The 21,805-nt window shown below is 35.2% G+C and overlaps 1 protein-coding gene across 4 annotated transcripts in view; it reads right to left on the reverse strand.

The window, feature by feature from the left end:
- Nucleotides 1–5,967: 5,967 nt before the first annotated feature.
- Nucleotides 5,968–21,805, reverse strand: part of KTN1 (kinectin 1 (kinesin receptor)) — an 83,642-nt gene continuing 67,804 nt past the window's right edge. For 2 of the 4 annotated variants that reach the window (XM_011999672.1, XM_011999671.1), the window contains 9 exons: nucleotides 20,079–20,159; nucleotides 19,231–19,320; nucleotides 19,008–19,100; nucleotides 18,167–18,238; nucleotides 17,857–17,940; nucleotides 14,987–15,070; nucleotides 12,478–12,570; nucleotides 11,248–11,368; nucleotides 5,972–6,453 (listed from right to left, as the gene is read on the reverse strand). In XM_011999672.1, the coding sequence (XP_011855062.1) occupies nucleotides 6,449–6,453; nucleotides 11,248–11,368; nucleotides 12,478–12,570; nucleotides 14,987–15,070; nucleotides 17,857–17,940; nucleotides 18,167–18,238; nucleotides 19,008–19,100; nucleotides 19,231–19,320; nucleotides 20,079–20,159 (723 nt within the window). In that variant the 3' untranslated portion in view covers nucleotides 5,972–6,448. Of the gene's footprint in view, nucleotides 6,454–10,196; nucleotides 10,253–11,247; nucleotides 11,369–12,477; nucleotides 12,571–14,986; nucleotides 15,071–17,613; nucleotides 17,698–17,856; nucleotides 17,941–18,166; nucleotides 18,239–19,007; nucleotides 19,101–19,230; nucleotides 19,321–20,078; nucleotides 20,160–21,805 lie in introns of all 4 variants that reach the window. The other 2 variants (XR_001008176.1, XM_011999670.1) reach the window with 2 other exon arrangements.

Consider the following 21,805-nt stretch of genomic DNA (forward strand, 5'->3'; position numbering starts at 1 on the left):
AAAAAAAAAAAAGAAGTGACTAATACGGTCACGTTTTTATTTTATTTACATAGCTAGCAAGGAGAAAAACTAGATGCAGAGGTTTGATAAGCCTGCATAATTTAGGTGGCAATGGAACTTACCAACACAATTCATCAACATAAGTAAGCAAATTTCCATTTCCTCTAACTACAGTCTGTGGATTAACTCAACAATGACATATTTTATGTATTTTGAAATGAATATTGCATTCACTAGATAAACAGGAACTTTGTATTTGGCACTGAATGAAATCCCAAGAACTCTGTATTGAATAGCTCAGGAAGAACCTGCTATTGACTCATAAATTCGTAACTGCTAGATTCTTCATAGCAAAAGCAAGAGACAACGCAGAAATGCAAATGTAAATAAGACCTTTCCCCACCTATCTGACTCTGTTTCCTGTGTTCTGAGATCACTGGAAAATAAATATTCCCCAAGCCCCTCTTATTTTTTAACTGAAGAAGGCAATAACCAGCCTGGTATAGTAACTTGAAAACTCAAACTTTCAGATAATGAGATCATTTCCTGCCAAAGCTTCACATTCTTCTTGACACATTCTTATTCTAAATCAAGACTAAATAATTTTTTTTTTTGGTTTATAATTTTTTTTTGAAGTCTCCACAAATTCAGGAAATTGGTGTCATATAGGTCATATTCACTGACACAAATGCAGTATTAGAAAAGGATCCTTTAAAAATCTATGCATGTGAAAAATATATAACACACTCCAAAAAAAAAAAAAAAGCTTAAAGCCCAACTGAAAGTTACATAAAATTTGCATAAACTAATGACAACTTACATGTCCCTTAGCAGAGGAATGTATAAATTGTGGCATATTCACAGTTTAAAATGAATAAATTTTCAAGTCAATATTGAATGAATAAAGCAAATGGCAGAACGATTTATATAAATTTTGAAAACATGCTAAATAGTATTGTTAGTTATGGATACCTACCTATGGTATTAATTGATAACAACATGAAATTAAATGATAAATCTCAGCCTCAGTGCAGTGGCTACCTCCTAAAATGGAGGGAAATGGGATGGGGGTTTTACAAGATGTTTCAACTGTAGCTAATGTTTTCTTTTATTTAAAAAATTGAAGCAAACAGAAGGTGGAGGAATACGGCTTTTTCTCTTATTTTCTATGCTTTTCTATATGTTTGAAACACTCACAAATTAAAAAAATTTGTGAGTATTTCAATGGATTCCAGTATTTCAACACTGGAATACAACACAATACCTATGTATCAAAATCTGAGATGCAGGTAAAGAAGTCCAGAGGAAAATATAGCCTAAATTACTAGAAAACAGGAACTGAAAATAAATGAATTAAAATTTACAGGTAAGTTGGCAAAGAAAATAAAAAGAATAAAAAGTATAAAAACATAAATGAATTTAATATAAAACAAAATACAAAAAAAATAGTGCTAGGTTGTCCAGTATAATTTAAAACTGTTGGAAAAATAAACCAACATGCCACATCAGTGACTCAAGTTTTTGATCTCAGAACTGCTTTAAAAACTTTTGTTGTTTCTATCAATATTCAATGTACTAGAAATTAAAACCAAGAAAATTGGAAGTTTACTAATTTAAAATAACAATATAATGAACATATTTTCATGAACTATAACTTCATTTTCCAAAACTCAAAAGATAAAATGAGAAAAGTGACATGGCTTTACACATTTGCAAATCTTTTTTGTAGAGAAGGGGTCTCCCTATGTTGCCTAGGCTGCTCTTGAACTCCTGGCCTCCTCAAGGTATCCTCCCACTCCGGGCTTCCATAGTGCTGTAATGACAGTCATGAGCCACTGCACCTGGCCTTGTAAATCTCTTTAATTCCTGGCCTAATAGAAGGCAACAGCTTCTGAATTCAATCTGTTGTGATATGTTGTTTTGGTTGAAGTGTATGAAAAAAATCTGGCCTCACACAGACATATATCCTTGGAAAAAAAGCAGCCATTCAGACAACTGTGGATATTCTTTAATGCTACAGTCAAACTCAAGCGGTAATTTATTAAAGATTAATCACAATAACGATATCAATGAACTTTTTGCACTGTTACATTAAAATCCATTGGTTTGTCTTGCCTTTTTTTTTTTTGAGATGGAGCTTCACTCTTGTCACCCAAGCTGGAGTGCGGTGGCACAATCTCGGCTCACTGCACCCTCCGCCTCCCAGGTTCAAGTGATTCTCCCACCTCAACCTCCTGAGTAGCTGGGATTATAGGTGCCTGCCACCATGCCCAGCCCTGTCTTGCTTTTTGAAGGGATCTTTCACCCACGCATGACTTTGTAACACTGTGCATTGATCATTTGGAAAATACTGGTTCACTGAGTTACACAGATCTTCCAAATGTTGACACATTTCATTACACATATCACAAAACCACATTCATTACCATCACTGCTGATCTCATTAGACGACATTCTCAGATGACTTTGGTATTGCAGCAGGACTTTTACTGGGGTGAGTAGTGGTGTAAATACAGTAACTAACACCACAGTTGGGAGTCACTGCTTTAACACTTGCTGAGGCACCATTCAGCACAGATGTCAGTATGGTGAAAAAGGCAAATAATGTCTTATTATGAAAATTAAGTTTGCCCTTGCAAACTCCTAGAAAGGGTCTTGGAGATTCCCAGGGGTCTGCAAACCATACTTTTGACAACCACAAAGGTAGGCAATCCCTTGCAAAGTAGAATCAAGACAAAATGAAAGAAGGTACCTTAACATCAGGAACAAATGAGTAAATTTTAAAATTATAAGACTAGGTATAGTCTAATTTTAAAAATTACTCTAGTAATTTATATATATAGTTACACTCACATTTATAAATGCATACACACATATATACAAAATATTTTTTTTTAATGAGTATAAATAAGGCAATCAAGCCAGACAGCTTAGGTTGGAGGTTGGAAACCTGGTTCCTCTACTTAGTAGCTGTGAGACCTTGGATAATTTAATTATCCTCCCTGTGCCTTAGTTTCCTTATCTATAAAATGAAGATGATGAAAGCACAATCCCCTGGCCAGTTAAACTCTAGGAAAGATTAAATGAACTAACGTAACTGCTTAAAAAAAGTCTGGCATGTGATAGGTTGTACAAGTAGTACGTTGGTTGCCTGGTAGAACTCTGCCAACAAATATAAAATGGCCAGATTTTTTAGGAAAATAAAACAAAAATTTTGTCAAGAAAAAAAATCTACCACTCAGGTTGCAGAACAGCCTAAGAACTTAGTGTCCTTTCCCAACCATGGTCTTCAACCATGCTTTGCGGAGTCTCCCTCTTCTGGACATCCTAAGCAGACCCGACAGCTGTTCTGTAACTTTGGTTAATACAAGTCCAGTCCAATCCAGTGTAATAACCCATCTCCCATCTGCCCCCTGGCTTTAATAATGTCAACAAGGAATCATCTTTTCTTTCATTCCTCCTTCGCCCTCCCTTTTCCGGGGACCCAAATGAGGTCAAGGGACAAACATGTCTTAACCGAGGGTGTAACTGCGGCCTCCTTCTGGTGGTAACTGCTTCTCCCTACATCTCATCCTGGGCAGATTCCACAAGTGGCAGGTTTCCATATGCAGTCTCTGTCCTGGGATGCAAGACACATGAAAAATCTAGCTGTAACTCTGTAAGCAATACAGCTATTGCCCACAGCTATACACCACATAGCCTCTTGCAGCTAGAGTGAAACACATGCAAGACAGCTCAAGCCTGGATGCTTTACACAATATCACTACCTCCAGGAAATGAATTAGTTTTCCTACACCAAACCCAAGGGTACGGCCAGTTTCACAGGCATCCCCACTCCTCCCTTCCACATCTCTCTCTTCTCTTTTTGGGGATCAAGAAGTCTGCCCCTGACTATTCGTTATTCTCTTCCTGTAAGCTTTCTTCAATGTGTAATTTTCTTAGGGCTTTCTGCCTCAGTAGACTGTGATAGTGGCAAGGAGAGCCATTCAAGTTTGATGGTACAGGATTCCTTCTCTTTTGATGCTCCCTTCCTCTCCTGGAGACAGGTTTGTAATATACTGGGAGAAGGTGAACGGTCAGGGATTAATGAGGCAAGGAGGCTAGTTTGGCCTTTAAGCACTCAGTGCAACTAAGGAGCTGGGAATATTTAACTGTAAGGGAAATGAACGTAGAGCACAGAATTATCTTTGCATATCTGAACAATCACTGAGAGTGTGATAAGCTTTTTCCTATGTAATTCTGTAGTAAGAAAGGACAGATTGATGCAAGTATCAGGGACACAACTTTTAATGTCATACAAGAACCATTAACAATTAGAGCTGTCAAGTTAGAAAAGGCAATGTTGTGAACTTCCTGCTACATCAGAGGCAAAAGATGAATGACTGTAAGGTTGAGATGTTGAGGGAAGGGATACAAACTGACAGGAGACTGTACTGTGTCCCCAGAGTCCTTTGACATTTATTTTTTTAAATTAAAACATACAGAGAGGTTGAAAAAAAAAAATAGAATTATACAATTCTTCTGAGGAACTTAGCTCTGAAGAGAGAAAGAGTAGTAAGAAGACACCATAACTTGGAAGGCAGAATTTGTTACAGGTGGCAGCAACATGAGCACCTTTAGGCAATGGCAAAGGACAAAGTTAAGAGGCTGATATGATATCTGACCTTCATATCAATTTCCTAATGATTTGCTGAAAGCAGCAAAGGTAGCAAAAGGTAACGTGAATCCCCACACCAGTCCTCACTGGCCCTAAGAAGTCACTTCAGTTGATTTCTATATGCCTTAGAAATACTGTATGTGCAGTGTTAGGAAACACCACTTTAGATAATCTTCAATCTCCAAAAATGAATTTTATCCATTCATTCATTTAAATAGTTGAGCACAATGAAGTATCAGGCACTGTCTCAGGCTACAGATACAGCAATGAACCAAAGAGATATTTCCTGCCCTTGTGGAGCTTCCTTACTGATGGGAGCAAGGGGAGTAGATATCAAGTATGACAGACAATAAGGTAGAATAGGGAGGGCAGGAAGGATAGTAGACAGTCAGGAAAGACTTAATGAGAACGGTGACATTTAAGCAGATTTCAACATAGTGAAGGAGCAAGCCAAAGTTGACATACCAGAGGAGAGTTCCAAGCCCAGAGAACAGTAAATGCAAAGGCCCCATGACAGAAGCATGACTGTTACGTGCACAAAAATAACCAGATGACCACAGTGCAGCCTAATGGGTACTTTAGTACTGAATGGCACAAAGTATTTCTCAGTAGTTATTTAGCATCTGAAGTGTTTTTAACCAATTATTTAAAAAACTTTCATCGGCCAGACACAGTGGCTCACACCTGTAATCCCAGCCCTTTGGGAAGCCAAGATGGGTGGATCACCTGAGGTCAGCAGTTCAAGACCAGCCTGGCCAACATGGTGAAATCCCCTCTCTACTAAAACTACAAAAATTAGCCAGGCATGGTGGCGCACACCTGTAATCCCAGCTACATGAGAATCTCTTGAATCTGGGAGGTGGAGGTTGCAGTCAGTCCAGATCACGCCACTGCACTCCTGCCTAGACAACAGAGTGAGACTCTATCAAAAAACAATGACGACGACGAAACTTTCAACAAAAAAGATAACACATCTAAACCGTGTAACAGTGCCTGAAAAAGAAAACTAAAAGTTAATTATTATTACTTCAAAAAAATTATAGAAATGGTAAAAATAGAGCTCCTCTACCTGAAATGTGGGTGGTAAGTCTGAAATCCTAAATGCTTGCTCTGTCCTTTCTGAAATCCCAGCACTCCTGGGCACTTTACATTGGACCAAACTGAAGAGGACCCAGAGCACCAGTTAGAAAGGTTATAGAAGCTACATAAACCTACCTTGTTGAATAGTTGCAATTAATAGCTGTATTCTAAATTATAATGATCTGTACTACTAATGAAATTGTTAAAGCTCAATAAAAATTAGAACAAGTCAAGTTTGAATAATAAGCATCCTTTTATTTGCTGACGCCATTACAAAAACCGATTACATTAGCAACAAAAAAAGTGTTTTCTTGAGTTGAAGTCAGAGGCAGTTACTTCCCAAAATGTTAAGTAAAACAGTGTACAACATCAGTATTAAAATGTTAAATTTTACATTGTCTTTACCACTTTGATCTTCTGAACAATTTTATTGAGCAAAATAAGATAAAAGATTACATGTTTATCTTCAGGAATGTAAAGGTCTAATTATTCAAACAGTTTTTATTATAAAACTAAACTCTGAAGGTGTCTACAGAGTTGGCTTTTTTTTTTCTTTCTTTAAATCAGTAGTCTAACAAGGATTAGAAAAGACAAAACTCTGTTCAGTGTTTCTGACAAAGTAGAAAGGGTGAAAACATAAATAAGGCTTTAATTTGGCAAAATATAATACAATGCCTTTTTTATCCTCAAATGAACAGTTTCCCAATTACTTCACTCTGTAAAAGATCAGAAAGAATGAATTTCACTTTAAAACAAAGCAACAGAAGGCAATCAGAAGACATCTGTCAAACACCAAAAGTACATATTCCATTTGATCTAGCATGGCCCTTTGAACTAGGCTCAAAGCAATTCACACTAATGGTAATCAAAATGAGAAAAATCTCAGGATTCAAAGGAAACAAGCTTTTAGGTAGGTATTTTTAAATGTGAGCCAAATTATGTTAGAAAACATTTAAGAGAACAACACTGGTAATCCATTTTTATTAGTCCTACTAAGAGAATGTAAAGCTAAAGTGATTGAGTAGCACTGAAAAGAGGTTGAATACAATCTTACCCCAGTGAATAAATAATTTAAAAGAGCAGACATACCTTTTTTTTTTTTAAGTCATACGAAGTTTTCTAAGTCAGATGACTACAGAAATTAAACTTCAAAAGCCATCAGAGAGACTAAGAGGACTTAACCAAACACAACATGTTAAATTTTGCCTTGGATTCTAGTTTGGGGAAAATAGTTAAAAAGCTATATTGGGTACAACTGACAAAATGTGAATAAAAGTTTAATATTGGATAGTACGTAACTACTGTTTCCTCTTTTTGGATGTAATAATGGTACCACTGATTGGTAAAACAATGTCTTGTTTTCGGAGATGCGTGCTAAAGTACTTAGAGATAAAATGTCATAATGACTAAAACTTACTTTCAATTAGTTTAACAACAACAAAATATGTAGACGTATAGAAAGAGATGAAGCAGCTGGAGGATTTATGGGTGCTGTACTATTCTTTCAACTTTATGTGTGAAATTTTTCAAAATAAAAAGTTTAGAGGAAAGAAGCAATTGGAAAATTAAAAAGCAAAGTTATCCCTGGCTATTAACAGTTGATCAGAAAGTCTAAAAAGATCAGTAGGACATTAAACTCTAAAGTGCTATGTTAACATATTACTGAAAATGAAAACCTGATCCATATGATAGCCAAGGTTCAGTGTAGAAATAAGATAAGTTTTTCTCCACAGCATTAACTCTTGTATTTCAGGAGCACTATGAAAGGACTTTTTCTTTCAGAAACAACAGATGACTGAATCACATAAGAATCTACTTGCTACAGGGAGTACGGAGAGCACACACAGAGCTTCACCTCCATTTCTTCTGGATAATACTGTAAGCCTCTCCAATACACTACTGATAAATCAAATATCAACTTTAGGAAAAAGTCAGAATCCAATACACTACTGATAAATCAAATATCAACTTTAGGAAAAAGTCAGAATCGACTGACAAAACTTGTAAGAGGCTGGCCAAAAAAAAAAAAAAAAGACAAAATGAGGAGAAAAGAAAACAGTGACAAAAGGGATCAGGGAACACAGTGCCTGAATTAGGGAGAAGAAAAGCACTGATTAAGAACACAAGCCCTGTGCCCAAACTACCTTGATTTAAACCCCAGCTCATCCATTTATTAGCTGTATGACCATGGATAAGTTATAGAATCTCTTTGGGTCTGTTGTAACATGGGAATAATAATACCTACCTACCTAACGCACAGGGTGGTTGTGAAGTTAAACGAGTTGCTACATGTTGGAAGCATGCTTATGCTTACAGACATACTCATGAAGTATCAGCTATTTAAATTATCATCCTCCCTCAACAGGATTCTACAAACTGGTTCCAAGATAAGGTAACCTGGGATAATAAAGTTTTCTCATTTGGTTAGAAACACACCTAGAATACTTAGAAACCAGGCAAATGTGAAACAAAAAGAGTAGATATCTGGGAACAAAAAAGTATATTATAAAATGCCAATACTGTCGATTCATATAAAAGGTATCTTAATCAATCTCCCACTCCCCTCAAATGGAAAGAGGAGGATGGTAGCCTTTTCTTTTTTTGATTGGGGGAGGGGAGGAAAAATAGGCAATGGGAAAAAAAATTTCCAAAAGAAAAGTTTTCACAAATTAAAGATATCAGTTAAATACACCTACCCCTACAGCTCTAAGAAACGCTAAGTATTATGTATCAGGATTTAGAAAAACCATATTACTGCATATTATCTCTTACATATTTGTTTTTAAAAACAACTCTCCCTTTATTGAAATATGTGCAGCATTATCATAAACAATTCATATGTACTTGTGTATATTTTTAAAGGTTTCTTGACATCAGATATATTAACCTACTACCTACATTCCAATGATTAAGAAATGTGTATTTTCAATTTAATTATCTCGTGTCAGTTTAAATAGAGTACACAGGAGGGAGAATATATGTAGCAAAAATGATAGCTAAGGATAAAAACCTGAGGGTAACACAAACATTTAAAGGGTATAAAGAAGAGCTATGGGAACCAAAACATAAGTACATAAGTAAGAATTATCAACGTCAATGCCAGGTAGAGCCTAAGGAATGAAGTTCAAGAGTGCCTGGTGTCGGCCGGGCGCGGTGGCTCAAGCCTGTAATCCCAGCAGTTTGGGAGGCCGAGACGGGCGGATCACGAGGTCAGGAGCTCGAGACCATCCTGGCTAACACGGTGAAACCCCATCTATACTAAAAAATACAAAAAAAACTAGCCAGGCGAGGTGGCGGGCACCTGTAGTCCCAGCTACTCAGGAGGCTGAGGCAAGAGAATGGCGTGGACCCGGGAGGCGGAGCTTGCAGTGAGCTGAGATCCGGCCACTGCACTCCAGCCTGGGCTACAGAGCGAGACTCCGTCTCAAAAAAAAAAAAAAAAAAAAAAAGAGTGCCTGGTGGGCCTCTATTTTCATAACAATCCAGCCTATCATTCATGATATAATACTGTCAACCACCCACTTGCCAAATCTGGACTTATGTTTATCAGCTGACAAAAGAATGTTGCGCTATCACTTAGGGGAGCTGCCTGCCAACTGTGTTGTGAGGGTATACAGATATATTTTAATAAATTACTACAATTTTCTAAATCAAGAAGAAAAAGTGTTAATATCAATGACTCATATAAGTCTCAAATGTAATACAATTAAAACAAATGTGGCAACAGACAAGCCAAAAATAAGTTCCTAAGACTTAAAATGAGTAGACTATGTATTTAGGAAGAAAAGGAAAACATTAAAGAACACCTATGAGATGCTAAAGAGAGAATATTGCTTAGGTCTAAAAGCAAGGATAACAGGCAATCTTTTCATTGTTTAAGCTCTCTAGAAATGAAACCCTTCCCTTATAACACAAAGGTCTAACGTCAGCATTTTTGACATATTTCGTAAGTACTTTCAGTATCTTATCATATGCAAAAGAAGGGCCTATATTGGATCTAACAATTAGTGATCACTAATGATTTTTGCAAAAATGATTTCATTGGAATAGCAGGAAGAAAAGCCATTCTAGAGCAGATAAAGTAATCAATAACAATAAATAAGTAGATACTAAGAGAGTATTTTCTTAAGAATACTACATAGTAAAAAAGTCAAAAATAAGGGTGGTAATCTGAAGGAAGTACAAGTTAAAATAAGCCATCTGGGCATGTTTTCAAGACTGAACAGAGGGAGCCAGTGGAAAGAATAAGGCTGAAGTCCTGGGAAGGAGAGATGGAACAGTTTCCCTAGGAAGCAAGGTTATTTCCTAATTTGGAAAAGTGAGGAAATGTGGCAGAATTTTTACACTGGGAAGCTGGAGAAGTCAGCTTACCAAGGATAAAAGATTTGGGATGAAGCTTAATTACTTTTGCTGATATGCTGGGCTTATTATATGGAAAGTCATGTTTGAAATAACTGACCTGAATTAGCATTTTGAAGGAGAGCATGTGTCAAGGTAGGCCAGAGGATGATCACTCTAAAGTGAGACAAAATGCTCCTGTAACATCAAAATGGAAGTCCATCCCAACTTTTCCAGGACACCTAAGCTCTCCCTGAGGCCTTGTCTAGCCCAACACAGTATTATCACAGGTTCTGAAAGGGATAATTCAGTGATGAGTTGCCCCTCAGGGTCTCCAGGATATCAGGATTATTTTAGAGAAAATAGCTTCAAAAGAAGAATATCTGAAGTATTCAGTGCATATTTGAATACTCTAACTACGCTCTAGGCAGTGTGACTTCAGTTATTCATAAAACAGGTAAAATCCAGGTAGCAACTGGGGAAAAAAGAAAAAACCAAAAAACCTACAACCAGAAAAACAAAAACTGCACTCACCAGCTAGAATACAAGTCATTTTAAAATGCTACCAAACCTGACCCTTCCAAGGTAATACAGACAATAAAAGCTCATAACATGACTTGGTTAATTACAGGTTTACTTATCCTCAAGTAAAAATCTCACTTCAGGAGCTAATGAATGAATTTCTTAGATTACCTAACAAAAGCAAACTTAAATAAAAATCAGCTTTCAATTTTAAGAAAATGTGGTGACTTTACTTTCAGTTCAGCAATCTTACCTCAGTTAAAATGTTATGGTCATTTTATTTTGGGAGGGACAAAAGGAAGAAGGAAGGGAGAGGGGAGAAAAGGTCACAGACAGAATCAACTACCGAAGCAGTTCCAGGTATTAAGGCAACAAACACAAACCCAGGCAGCCAAGTTACAAGAGAATCTGTTTGATACAAAGGTCAACAGAGGCAAAGATAACCCCTCCAAGCTACAAGACCTTCAAAATATGCACAAAATAGAACTAAAGCTCCAAGAAAGCTAAAGGCTATCATCTGGAAGTTCTGAGACAGATAAAGAAGAAATATTTCCTCTAGTGAAGTGAGTTTCCTTTATTTATGTAAATATACATTACATATACACTTAATGTCAATTACCCATAGACAACAATATTTCAGTTGTCCTTACCTAACACCTGGTAGTGCTCTTTCTCCTTTGTGAGCTGTTGGTTTACTGCCTGAAGCAATTGCTGTAACTGTGTTACAGTCTGATTTAGACTTACAGACATTGTCTCCTTCTCAGAAGACTCCTGAAAAGAAGATGGAAGTGATGATAAACTCCATACACAAGGAAAAGAAATGTACAACCAAACAACAGAAAATGTTATATTGCTGATTTAAATACAAACACATAAAAATCTGAACAATGACACGAAAATCAACAACAGCAAAAAACACACAGAGAAACACTGTTTGCTAACTAGTGGTGCAAACTAGTTGGCACCAAAGAAAACTGCGTTACAAATGTTGTCACTTGGCCACAAAAGAAAAAAAAATCTAGAATCTATGACTATCAGAAACATATCCATTTTTTCTTTCAGAGAAAAAATTTGCCCCACAAAAGAAAGCACACTCCAAACAGTAAAGAAAGTTAATATATACTGAGCTCTTATTAAGTAAGTGCCAGGCACTGTTGTAAGTACTAACTATTTTAAGTGTTTTTATGTATTAACTCATTTACTTCTTTCAAAAACCCTACAGGATAGGTACTATTATCATTGCCTTTTACAGATGGGGCAACTAAAGCACAGAGTGTCTAAAGATTTGCCCAAATTCACATAGCTACTAAGTGGCAGAGCCAGGATTCAAACGTAGGCAGTCTAGCTCCAGAGTCTATACTTTAAGCCAGTGACACCCAACCTTTTTGGCACCAGGGACCAGTTTTGTGAAAGACAATTTTTCCACAAATGGGTGAGGGAGGATGGTTTCGGGATGAAACTGTTCTACCTCACATCATCAGGCATTAGATTCTCATAAGGAGCATGTAGTTCACAATAGGGTTTGCACTCCTATGAGAACCTAATGCTGCCGCTGATCTGACAGGAGGCAGAGCTCAGGCAGTAATGCTCATTCGCCCACCACTCATCTCCCGCTGTGTGGCCTGGTTCCTAACAAGCCACTGACTGTTTGTTACCTGTCCACAGTCCAGGGATTGGGGACCCCTGCTCCATACCTCTCAACACAAACCTTAAAATTAACATACCTCACTAAGCAAAAATGAGATCAAACATCACTACATTTTAGGGACAGGATATTTTCAAGAAAGATGACTTTAGGAGACGGACCTTATACATTTTTGGTCTTCACACAGGTCACAAGGTAACTAGCTCAGAGATCTGGGGATGAAGAAAATACATACCGTTTCTGGGGAAACATCACTATTTTCAATAACAGTAATGTCTCCAGCAGCTTTTACTATTTTTGACTGGATAAGCTCCAGTGACTGTTGAGCCTATAAGGAAAGCAATATGGTAGGTACTAAATAATACAGTCGATAAATACATAAAAAATGAATAATTTTATTCACTTTGTAGAAGATAAAAGCTCCTCTCAAACGATAAGGTTTTTCCCTCCAAAATGAAAATAGCTTCACCCCCCACCAGATTATAAGAACATATGTTCACTGCTTTTAAAAGCTTAAGTAATATAGAAACTATATAAAGAAATTTAAAAACAGAAATAACCATAGTTGATATTTAGGTTAGTATTAATCTAGATTAAAGGTTAGCCAAATCTGGTCCAAAGCCTGTTTTTGTACAGAACACAGGCTAAGAACGTTTTTTACTTTTTAAAGGGTTATGCTGTGGGGCGCGGTGGCTCACGCCTGTAATCCTAGCACTTTGGGAGGCCAAGGCGGGTGGATCACCTGAGGTTGGGAGTTCCAGACCAGCCTGACCAACATGGAGAAATCCCATCTCTACTAAAAATACAAAATTAGCTGGGTGTGGTGGAACATGCCTGTAATCCCAGTTACTAGGGAGGCTGAGGCAGGAGAACCGATTGAACCTGGGAGGCGGAGGTGGCAGTGAGCCAAGATAGTGCCATTGCACTCCAGGCTGGGCAACAAGAGCGAAACTCCATCTCAAAAAAAATAAAATAAAGGGTTATGTTAAAAAAGAGACAAAAATATTCTAAAGAGGTCACGTGTGACCCACAAACCCTAAAAAAGCTTTGGGATTTGTCCACCCCTAGTTTAGATCCCTCTCTACATATTATGTGCTTATAGAAAATATTACATAAATGAGCTTTAACAAACATACTGCTTTATACTTACCTGTTTTAAAAAGTATATTATTAACCTTTTTTTTTTTTTTAAAAGACAGAGTCTTGCCCTGTCGCCTAGGCTAGAGTGCAGTGGTGCAATCTCGGCTCGCTGCAACCTCTGCCTCCTGGGTTCAAGAGATTCTCCTGCCTCAGCCTCCTGAGTAGCTGAGACTGCAGGTGTGCACCACCACTCCTAGCTAATTTTTGTATTTTTAGTAGAGATGGAGAGGTTTCACCCTGTTGGCCAGGCTGGTCTTGAACTCCTGACCTCAGGTGATACGCCCACCTCGGCCTCCCAAAGTGCTGGGATTACAGGCGTGAGCCACCACACCCAGCCATTATTAACTTTTTTTAGTCAAATATTTATGTGTATTTCCAATCAAATGTTGCACAATATTTCTACTGTATAGGTATGGGACAGTTAATTGTCACCTATCATTGCCATAAGATGGTATGTAAGTAAACAAGATGGTATATCTGTAACTTTAAGCACTTGTTTAGTATTTTTAAAGTACTTTCTAAGAAACTACATTGCTAGGCTAAATTGCATGTTTTATATTTTGATCCAGAGGTCAAAAATTAAAATCATGTATCAAAGTAAACTGACTGCTCAACCATGACAGTGCAGTAAGCATGAAAATTTGTCCTCTAAAACAGACCCAAATTCACATTCTGTCTACACTAAAATAATCTGAAACACTAGTGGATTTCTAGACTTTTACATAACAATTATAAACTATAAGCATATAGAATCAAAAAAAAAATTCAACTCTTTAAAAGGAGTATTATTTTTAAAAATGAGATAACTTTTAAAATCTATTCAAATATTTAAACGTTAGACAATATCCAATACTAGTGAGGGTATAGGGAAATACATGTCTTCATACCATGTTGGAAGCAGTATAAAGTATTACTGTTGGGTTTCTGGGATTCCATTTTATACTATCAAAATTTAAGATGTGCGTACCTCTTGTTCTTGCAATTCCAAAGAGTGACATTTGTTTTGCTAATGATGATATATCCCATAAACACTATCATAGCTCTAAAACAGCTTTGATATAAGCATATGTGAATTCTACCATTAAAAATATCTCAAAATAGAATTATAAATAACCTGTCAAGCCAATGCAAAGAAATGCAGTCCTAAAAATCATTCATTTGCATTGAGATTAGGAAAAATATATTTGTATGAAGAAATAAATGAAGGAAAAACTTCTTAAAAAAAACCAGAAATTTATAACTTTGTTTTATCCAAAAGACCAAGAGAAAAATACTTTGTAAATGAATACACAGCCAAATCCCAATTTTAAAAAATATATGGATGCAGCCGAATTTTAATAACTCCAACTAAATTTTACTCTGTACTTTATAAAGCAATTAAATATAGAAATGTGATGAAATAATGAGGTGAATTAAGAATCCTGGAAAAACAAGTCAAAAAGTTTCGTTCCAAAATAGTAACTAATAACAAGCAGCTTAAATTTATAAAAGGTTAATATAATGATGCAAAACAACAAACCCAGAATTAGCAGCATAACTTTGCTTAAGATTCAACACACAACATAGGCTCATGATACTACATCTCTAGGACAAATAGTGCCTACCTTATGCAAATCACCAGCTACCTTCTGTCTTTCATTTTGTTCAGTTCTAAGTTTTGTGAGTGTTTCATTTAACTGTGCCTTCAACTGTAAAAATAAAGGAACATCACAATTAACTTAATTTGCATCATTCTTTGATTATGCTGATACCTATAGGACTGAAGAATGAATGGGATTGCTAACAGTTATTATGCACAGTGGATTAGCCAATATGCTGCACCAGATGTATAGAAAGGCTAAGCAGTAGAGGTTTCCATCTGTAAAGCTAAACATAAGAAAAGCCACAGAAATGAACTAGTTTAGAGTAGAAAACCACAAATGCAAAAACAAAACCATCAAATTCCAGTAAAGTGTCTTTTAAAGGTATCGGTATTTATAGTCACTGAAATTATTCCAAATTAAAAACCAAACAGATACTTTACCCATTAGTTTCTAAAGGTTTTCTTAATCTATACAGTTAAGAGTCAATTATATAATATTTTTAAAGACATTGAACAGAAGACTACAAATCCAATCAAATTAAAACTCCCAAAATACTGACCATCATTTAAGGCTTCACTAAGGGGTAGTACAAGACCACACTGGCCTAAATTATACCATCAAGAAATGCCTTACGATACACCTATGAATAACCAATCTGTCAAAACAGAAAGTTCTGTAACTCCAATGCAAATATATAATGCCACTTCTCTGATTTTCCAATTAAATATGAGCAAGGAAAATGAACTATATTGCTCCCAAAAAACTTTCTACTTATTCTCATAAGGTAATTGTTTTTGCTTCCCACCCATGGGCACTTTTGAAACAGTTCTGGAGGCCCAAAGGGGGAAATACAAGGCAGTGACATTTAAAATTGGAGGGAGAATTAAAAAGGGGCAGCAGTGGGGCAGAGGGAAATTCCACTTGGAAATTTTATCTGAGGAACTCTGTAAGTACCTAAATAAATTTTGCTCCTTTATATAACTTTGAGTTTTAATATTCTCCATCAGACAAATGAACCTTTTGGTGGAAGAATACATAAAGTACATACAGGCAAACAAAGCTATTTTATTACAAAAAGTAGCAGCAGTTATCCTGAGCAAACAAACATCAAAATAAAGATTCCAAACTCAAGACTAGGGGAAAAAAGTAAGTATCAACCACTCAAAATAATCTCCTGTCAGAACTAGAGTGACAAAAAATCAAAATAAAGCATTAAGCTGAGTGGAGATGTAACCATGTAACTGTTGAGTCAGCCACTAAGCACAAAGTTAATAAGTAAAATCTCCAACAACTAGTTAGAAATGATTTTTTAAAAACATATTATAGGGTGAGGACTTATAGTCATGACATATCACAGTCTTAATCTGTGCAATGTATAGCACAGAACTAGTCTCACAATGCAGTGTGAATGAGTTCAATTAAAGCAAAACATTGGTAAATAAAACAAAGATTTAAAAATTAGAGGTGTAGGGCTCTGCGTGTATAGGGCTGTGTGTGTATGAACATCCCTAATCTGAAAAACTCTGAAATGCTCCAAAATCCTGAACTTTTTAAGCACTGACATGACACTCAAAGGAAATGTTCATTGGAGCATTTCAGATTTCAGATTTTCAGATAAGGGACACATACAGAGCAAGCATATAATACAAACAATCCAAACTCCCCCCAAAAATTGCTGGTTCCAAGCATTCCAGATAAAGGATACACAACCTGTATTTCATACAGCTCTAAAAATTGATTCCCATAAATTTTTGCCATAACAGGATACCAACCACAAAAGAATGAGTTAAAGTTTTCTTGGTACATGGAGTAATGCTAAAAAGAAAATTCCAAACTGGGCAAGGTGAACTCTGGGTAAGGAGAAAACTTACTGTAATCTTCTGAGAGTTTATTAAGGTACTTAAAAAAAAAAAAACTAATCCCTCTGCTGTAACAATTTTTAACTCACAAGGAAGACATAACAATTGTTTGAAACAGAGAGCAAGACAGCCATATTTGTCTAATAGCTAAGTCTGTCACAATCAGTACAGTTTTTAGAAAACTTAAGAATAGGAATACAGGGTACTATATGTTTTAAGACATTTAACTAACTTTATCTCAAAGTCTATGCTTTTAGGATCACCATGCTCGAAATATGTTGATAATAAAGACTTCAATATGTTTTTTAATATTTGTAATATATAGAGAGACTAGGTTAAAATTAGAAACTGGATTACTGTCCTTGAATGAAGAATATGTGTCTTTGGCTTTCAATATAATCTTCTCCCAGGTTAGAAAATAAAAGGCCCCATTAACTATGATAGTCCGAGAAGAAAATCTTTGTAACTCAGCCAACCTTTATTTCATTTCTTTATTCACAGAAAAGACTGCTGTTTGAGAAAACAGGATTTATAAAACATGGAAAATTTTGAAAAAGAGCTGGAAGCCAAACATGCCATTGTTAAGAGCTAAGAAAAGAAGGATCATTTTAGGAGTCAAGAAATGAAAGATAATCTTAGGAATCATCGGAATATGAAGATTATCTTAGACTTACAAAAAGGCCAAGCTAAAGATGTTAGCAAAGAAAAAAAAGCTTTGATGGTTTCTCCACATGTCAACAAAGTGTTTTCAGTGCCTACTTGATACCCAGTGGAGGACAAGCATCTTACCAAATTTAGCTCTTCATTCTGTCTTACTGCTTCAGAATATGAATCATCAAGTTTTTTCTGCAATTCAGTCAACAGATCTTTCAGCTGCAATGAAGTTTAGAGTTTAAGATTGATCTCCTTATGATAGCCCATGTTCTGTATTCTACTCGGAAGCTCTGCCACAAACAACTTATACTGAAATATCACTGTTATAAACTTAATCTGAATTGTGAAGCAAGTTTGAAAAGATTCTGTTGTAAGTACCTCTCTGACTTCTGTAACATAGGTAGATCGTTCCATCTCTGCCTTCTCTAGTTCCATTTCCAAATGTTCTCGTTCTCTTCTCAGCTAGCAATTCAACAAAGGAAAAGTTAACACACTTAAAATTTCCTTTCATAATATTTCCCCACAAGGCAAAGTTATGACACTTATGAATATAAAACTATATCAACTCAAACACTACCCAAGATATTAAGAGCATAACTATAAACTAGCTTAAACCATACATCTTCAGACAACCATTAATGCTAAAAACAAATCTATAGGTTATAAGTAAAACAATCAAATAACATACATTTTCAATATCCTTATTTTCTCTTCTTAATCGCTCTAGCTCTTGTTCTGAAGATGTAAATGATGACTGCATCTGAAATGTGAAACAATTATATGGCCAAGTAAACCACCAAGGATATAGAGGTTTCTATCCTGTAGAATTCTGAATCAATTAAAAGACACTTCCAAGGTTTTGAAATGCATCTCATTTAAAGTCTTACTGAATTTTAAAAGACCTTAAACATGAGAGTCACATTGAACTTAATTTAAATTGTGGTCAAAACCTACGCCAGTTGTATATTAAGCTCAGCTAAAAGTGATTAATTTTTGATTAGTATTAACTGATATTCAGCTGTATTTATTCTGCAAGTGCATTAAAGTAGAGTACTATCAGCAACTGTAAATTCTGCACGTTGGTCCCAAAAAATAAGTGAGTAACAGATGGTACTCTTTATCACGCTGAAGTAAATGGGAGAAAAATTAAGGTTGCACAATAACATTCAGGTCCCACAAATAGAAGAATGACTAACTTTTTCTTGAATTCTGTATTATGGGTTAAATACTTTAAAACTGATTTTGAACCCACTATTCTTTACCTTATCACACAATAATTCTATAACTAGCACTCTACATTCTATATGATTACCCTTTAGTCATACTTTAAAACCAGTGATTTTCAAACTTGGGTGGGCATTAGACTGTTCTGGAGGGCTCATGAAGACACAGACTGCTGCCACCCCACATACATGTTTTGGATTTGGTAGCTGGGTTGGGGCCCAAGAATGTGCATGGTGATGCTGATGCTGCTGGGGCAAGCCCCACACATTGAGAACCACTGCTCTAAGCTTTTCTTTTGTAAATACCTGTTTAATAGTCTTGTGTGATTCATCGACCTTAACTTTCCATTTATTTTCTTCTTGCTCAACACTTCTCTGTAGCTTCTGTAAAATTCCTTCCTACAGACAAAAGTATAGTTGTTTTGAAAAATTCATGTTCTAATGCCAAGATAAAAACTATTTAAGCCATGAAGGAAGAAGGTAATGATTTAAAGTAAAATCAAAATATAGATAAAAAATCATTTCCTACTGTTTCTGCAAGGACGGATTTGTATTTTTCACACTCTAGCTGTAACAATGTGTGCATTTCATCAGCTTCTTTCAACTTGTGCTCTAGAACCTGCAAAGAATGAAATAAAGAAAACTTCCATAATTCTACCAGAAAGTTTTGTGCTTCAAGTTTGTTTTAGTACTTAATACTGTATTATGATAAATGGTTTCAAAGTATTTCACAATGACACACTACATTTCGACCTTTCTAAGTAGCAATAAAGTTCATTCAAGGACCCCTTTGGTCATTTTTATTAAACAATGCTATAATAAAAAGTCTTGGTACTAAAGTCTTTAGTCAGGTGGTAAGATCAAAGCAGACCCACATGTGAAGTACAGTCACAATGCCTATGCTACTACACACATGGGAAACAGGATTTTATTCATGCCACTTGAGATATAAGAAAACAATAATAATAAATCTCCCCAATTTCAGTAGCCAAGGATAAAAACCAATCCAGTTTCTAAATACCTCTAATGATGTATTTGGGGATGCTTCAGCAAACCAGTGAGATTCTACCTATCTCGACTGATCTTTACTTTTTAAATCTAGGCTAAAAAGATAGTAAGAGATAAATATTCAATTTTAGAAACAATTAAAATACAGAATGAAAGGAATGGCAAACACTAGCTTTGTAAACAAACCAAATGCAAAGACGACCTACTGTATTTCAACTAAAATTTAAACAAAATGAAATCACCTTCTTACACTCTCTCAAAAGAGCCTTATTTGATTATCTTTTATCTTTTCCAAGCTCAAGAAGATAAAATCTTATTTGCTTCTTTTTTCTATGTTTAAATTACAAACAGTTCATTTCTTGAACTAACCTTAACCTCCTCTGACCCTGAAGTTCCAGCCATACATTCTTTTGCCTTCTTTTCAAATCCATGCAACCATTCACTATAACTCTGTGGATGAGAAAAGTTAAAATCATTAATTTTCAAAAACAAAAATCTAAATAAAACAGGTCAAACATTTAAAATAATCAAATTAGATAATTATAAAAGAAACCTACACAGACAAACAGGACACTGCTACAAATTTCAAAGAGGAATGTCACTACTATGTAAGTTGGACATAACCCACTTTTAAAATCAAGCACTAAAAACAGACCTACGTACCTACCATCAAAATAAAATATTATATACCTAACCAAGAATATTTTCAACTGAATTCTGCAGTTGCAGGTAGAAAAACCTGGGTTCAAATCTGGCCTCTACCACTTACTAGCACCAGGACAAATAATCTTTAAAACACAAAAAACCCAGAATGATTTTTCAAAACTGTTTCCAGATAAAACAGTTCTCAAAAATGAAGTATTTTGAGTTCATAAAGTGAAAGTTCAACTGAAGATGTTCCATTTGGAGGATTTCAAATTCTATGAAAATGCTCCAAGGACTCTAAAAATATTTCAAATTAGGAAATATTAAGTATTTTTAAATCCTAATGAGAAGTGATATGCACACACATTTACTTATTTAAATCCAACAAAAACTCAATTTGTGCTGACAGGTTAGCTGATGTAAATATGCATCTATTACAATTTTGGCATTTACTCTAAATTTTAGAATAAATTACTCTAAATTATTAATGCTTATCTGAATTTTACACTTTGATAAAGAGTATCTGTGTGTCAGATACTTTAAATCAAATTTCCTCTTATTCCTTAAGTCTTTGGATTAAATTTAAGATAAAAAACTCATGAAATTTTTATTAACTGCTATAATATAAACTGTTACATATGCAGCTGAATCAGGATTCTCTGCAAACTATCAAATAACAAAAAACAAGTAGATGCTGAGTCACTCCATAGTACAATACCTTTAATAATATCAAATTAGTTTTAAAACACTATTTAACTTTCTTACAATATAAATCTGAACCAAGACTAAATGTACACTATCAGAATCCTACTTAACAGTTTCAACTATTGGTACCCAACATAAATTAAAATAAGTTAAAAAACTAGTTTCGTTGCTTAAAGTTTGTAAATCTCCCTCTAGGTCATATAATTTAGATCTCTCCTATGCTGACTGCTCAGCAAAACAATAAAAGAAAACAGTAAAAAAATTTATATATTTTTATATCTACTGATTATCTTGACTTATCCTAATGTTAATGAAGCCTATTGCTTTATTATTTTATAAGGTAGTTTATTGTTCTTCATATCTTTACAAACCTAAAATGCCAGAGTCTAATGTTAGCACACAGAAAGTTTAGTACATTTCCTGTAGACTATATGCAGAAATATTCAACTTTTAACAAGTATATGAACAAAAGCCAAACAATATCATCCATATCTTACGATGACTTATAAATATTTATAGTGTCAAAAAGATTTGGTTACTGACAGTGGATAGTATTGCTGTTAAAAAAGAAAATTTTTACTGTTGGTGATCTTATACAATCTTTGAAGGACAGAAATTATCAATCATTAGTTCTCTTGGTTCATAAACTACTGCCAAAAAATACATCCCCCAATATTATTTCTATAAATAAAATATAAAGTAGAAACAAAAACGGGTTATGCCACAAAGAAAAAAAATTAAATATA

This window comes from Mandrillus leucophaeus, unplaced genomic scaffold (genome assembly GCF_000951045.1).
Source record: "Mandrillus leucophaeus isolate KB7577 unplaced genomic scaffold, Mleu.le_1.0 Scaffold60, whole genome shotgun sequence".
NCBI classification, from domain to species: Eukaryota; Metazoa; Chordata; class Mammalia; order Primates; family Cercopithecidae; genus Mandrillus; species Mandrillus leucophaeus.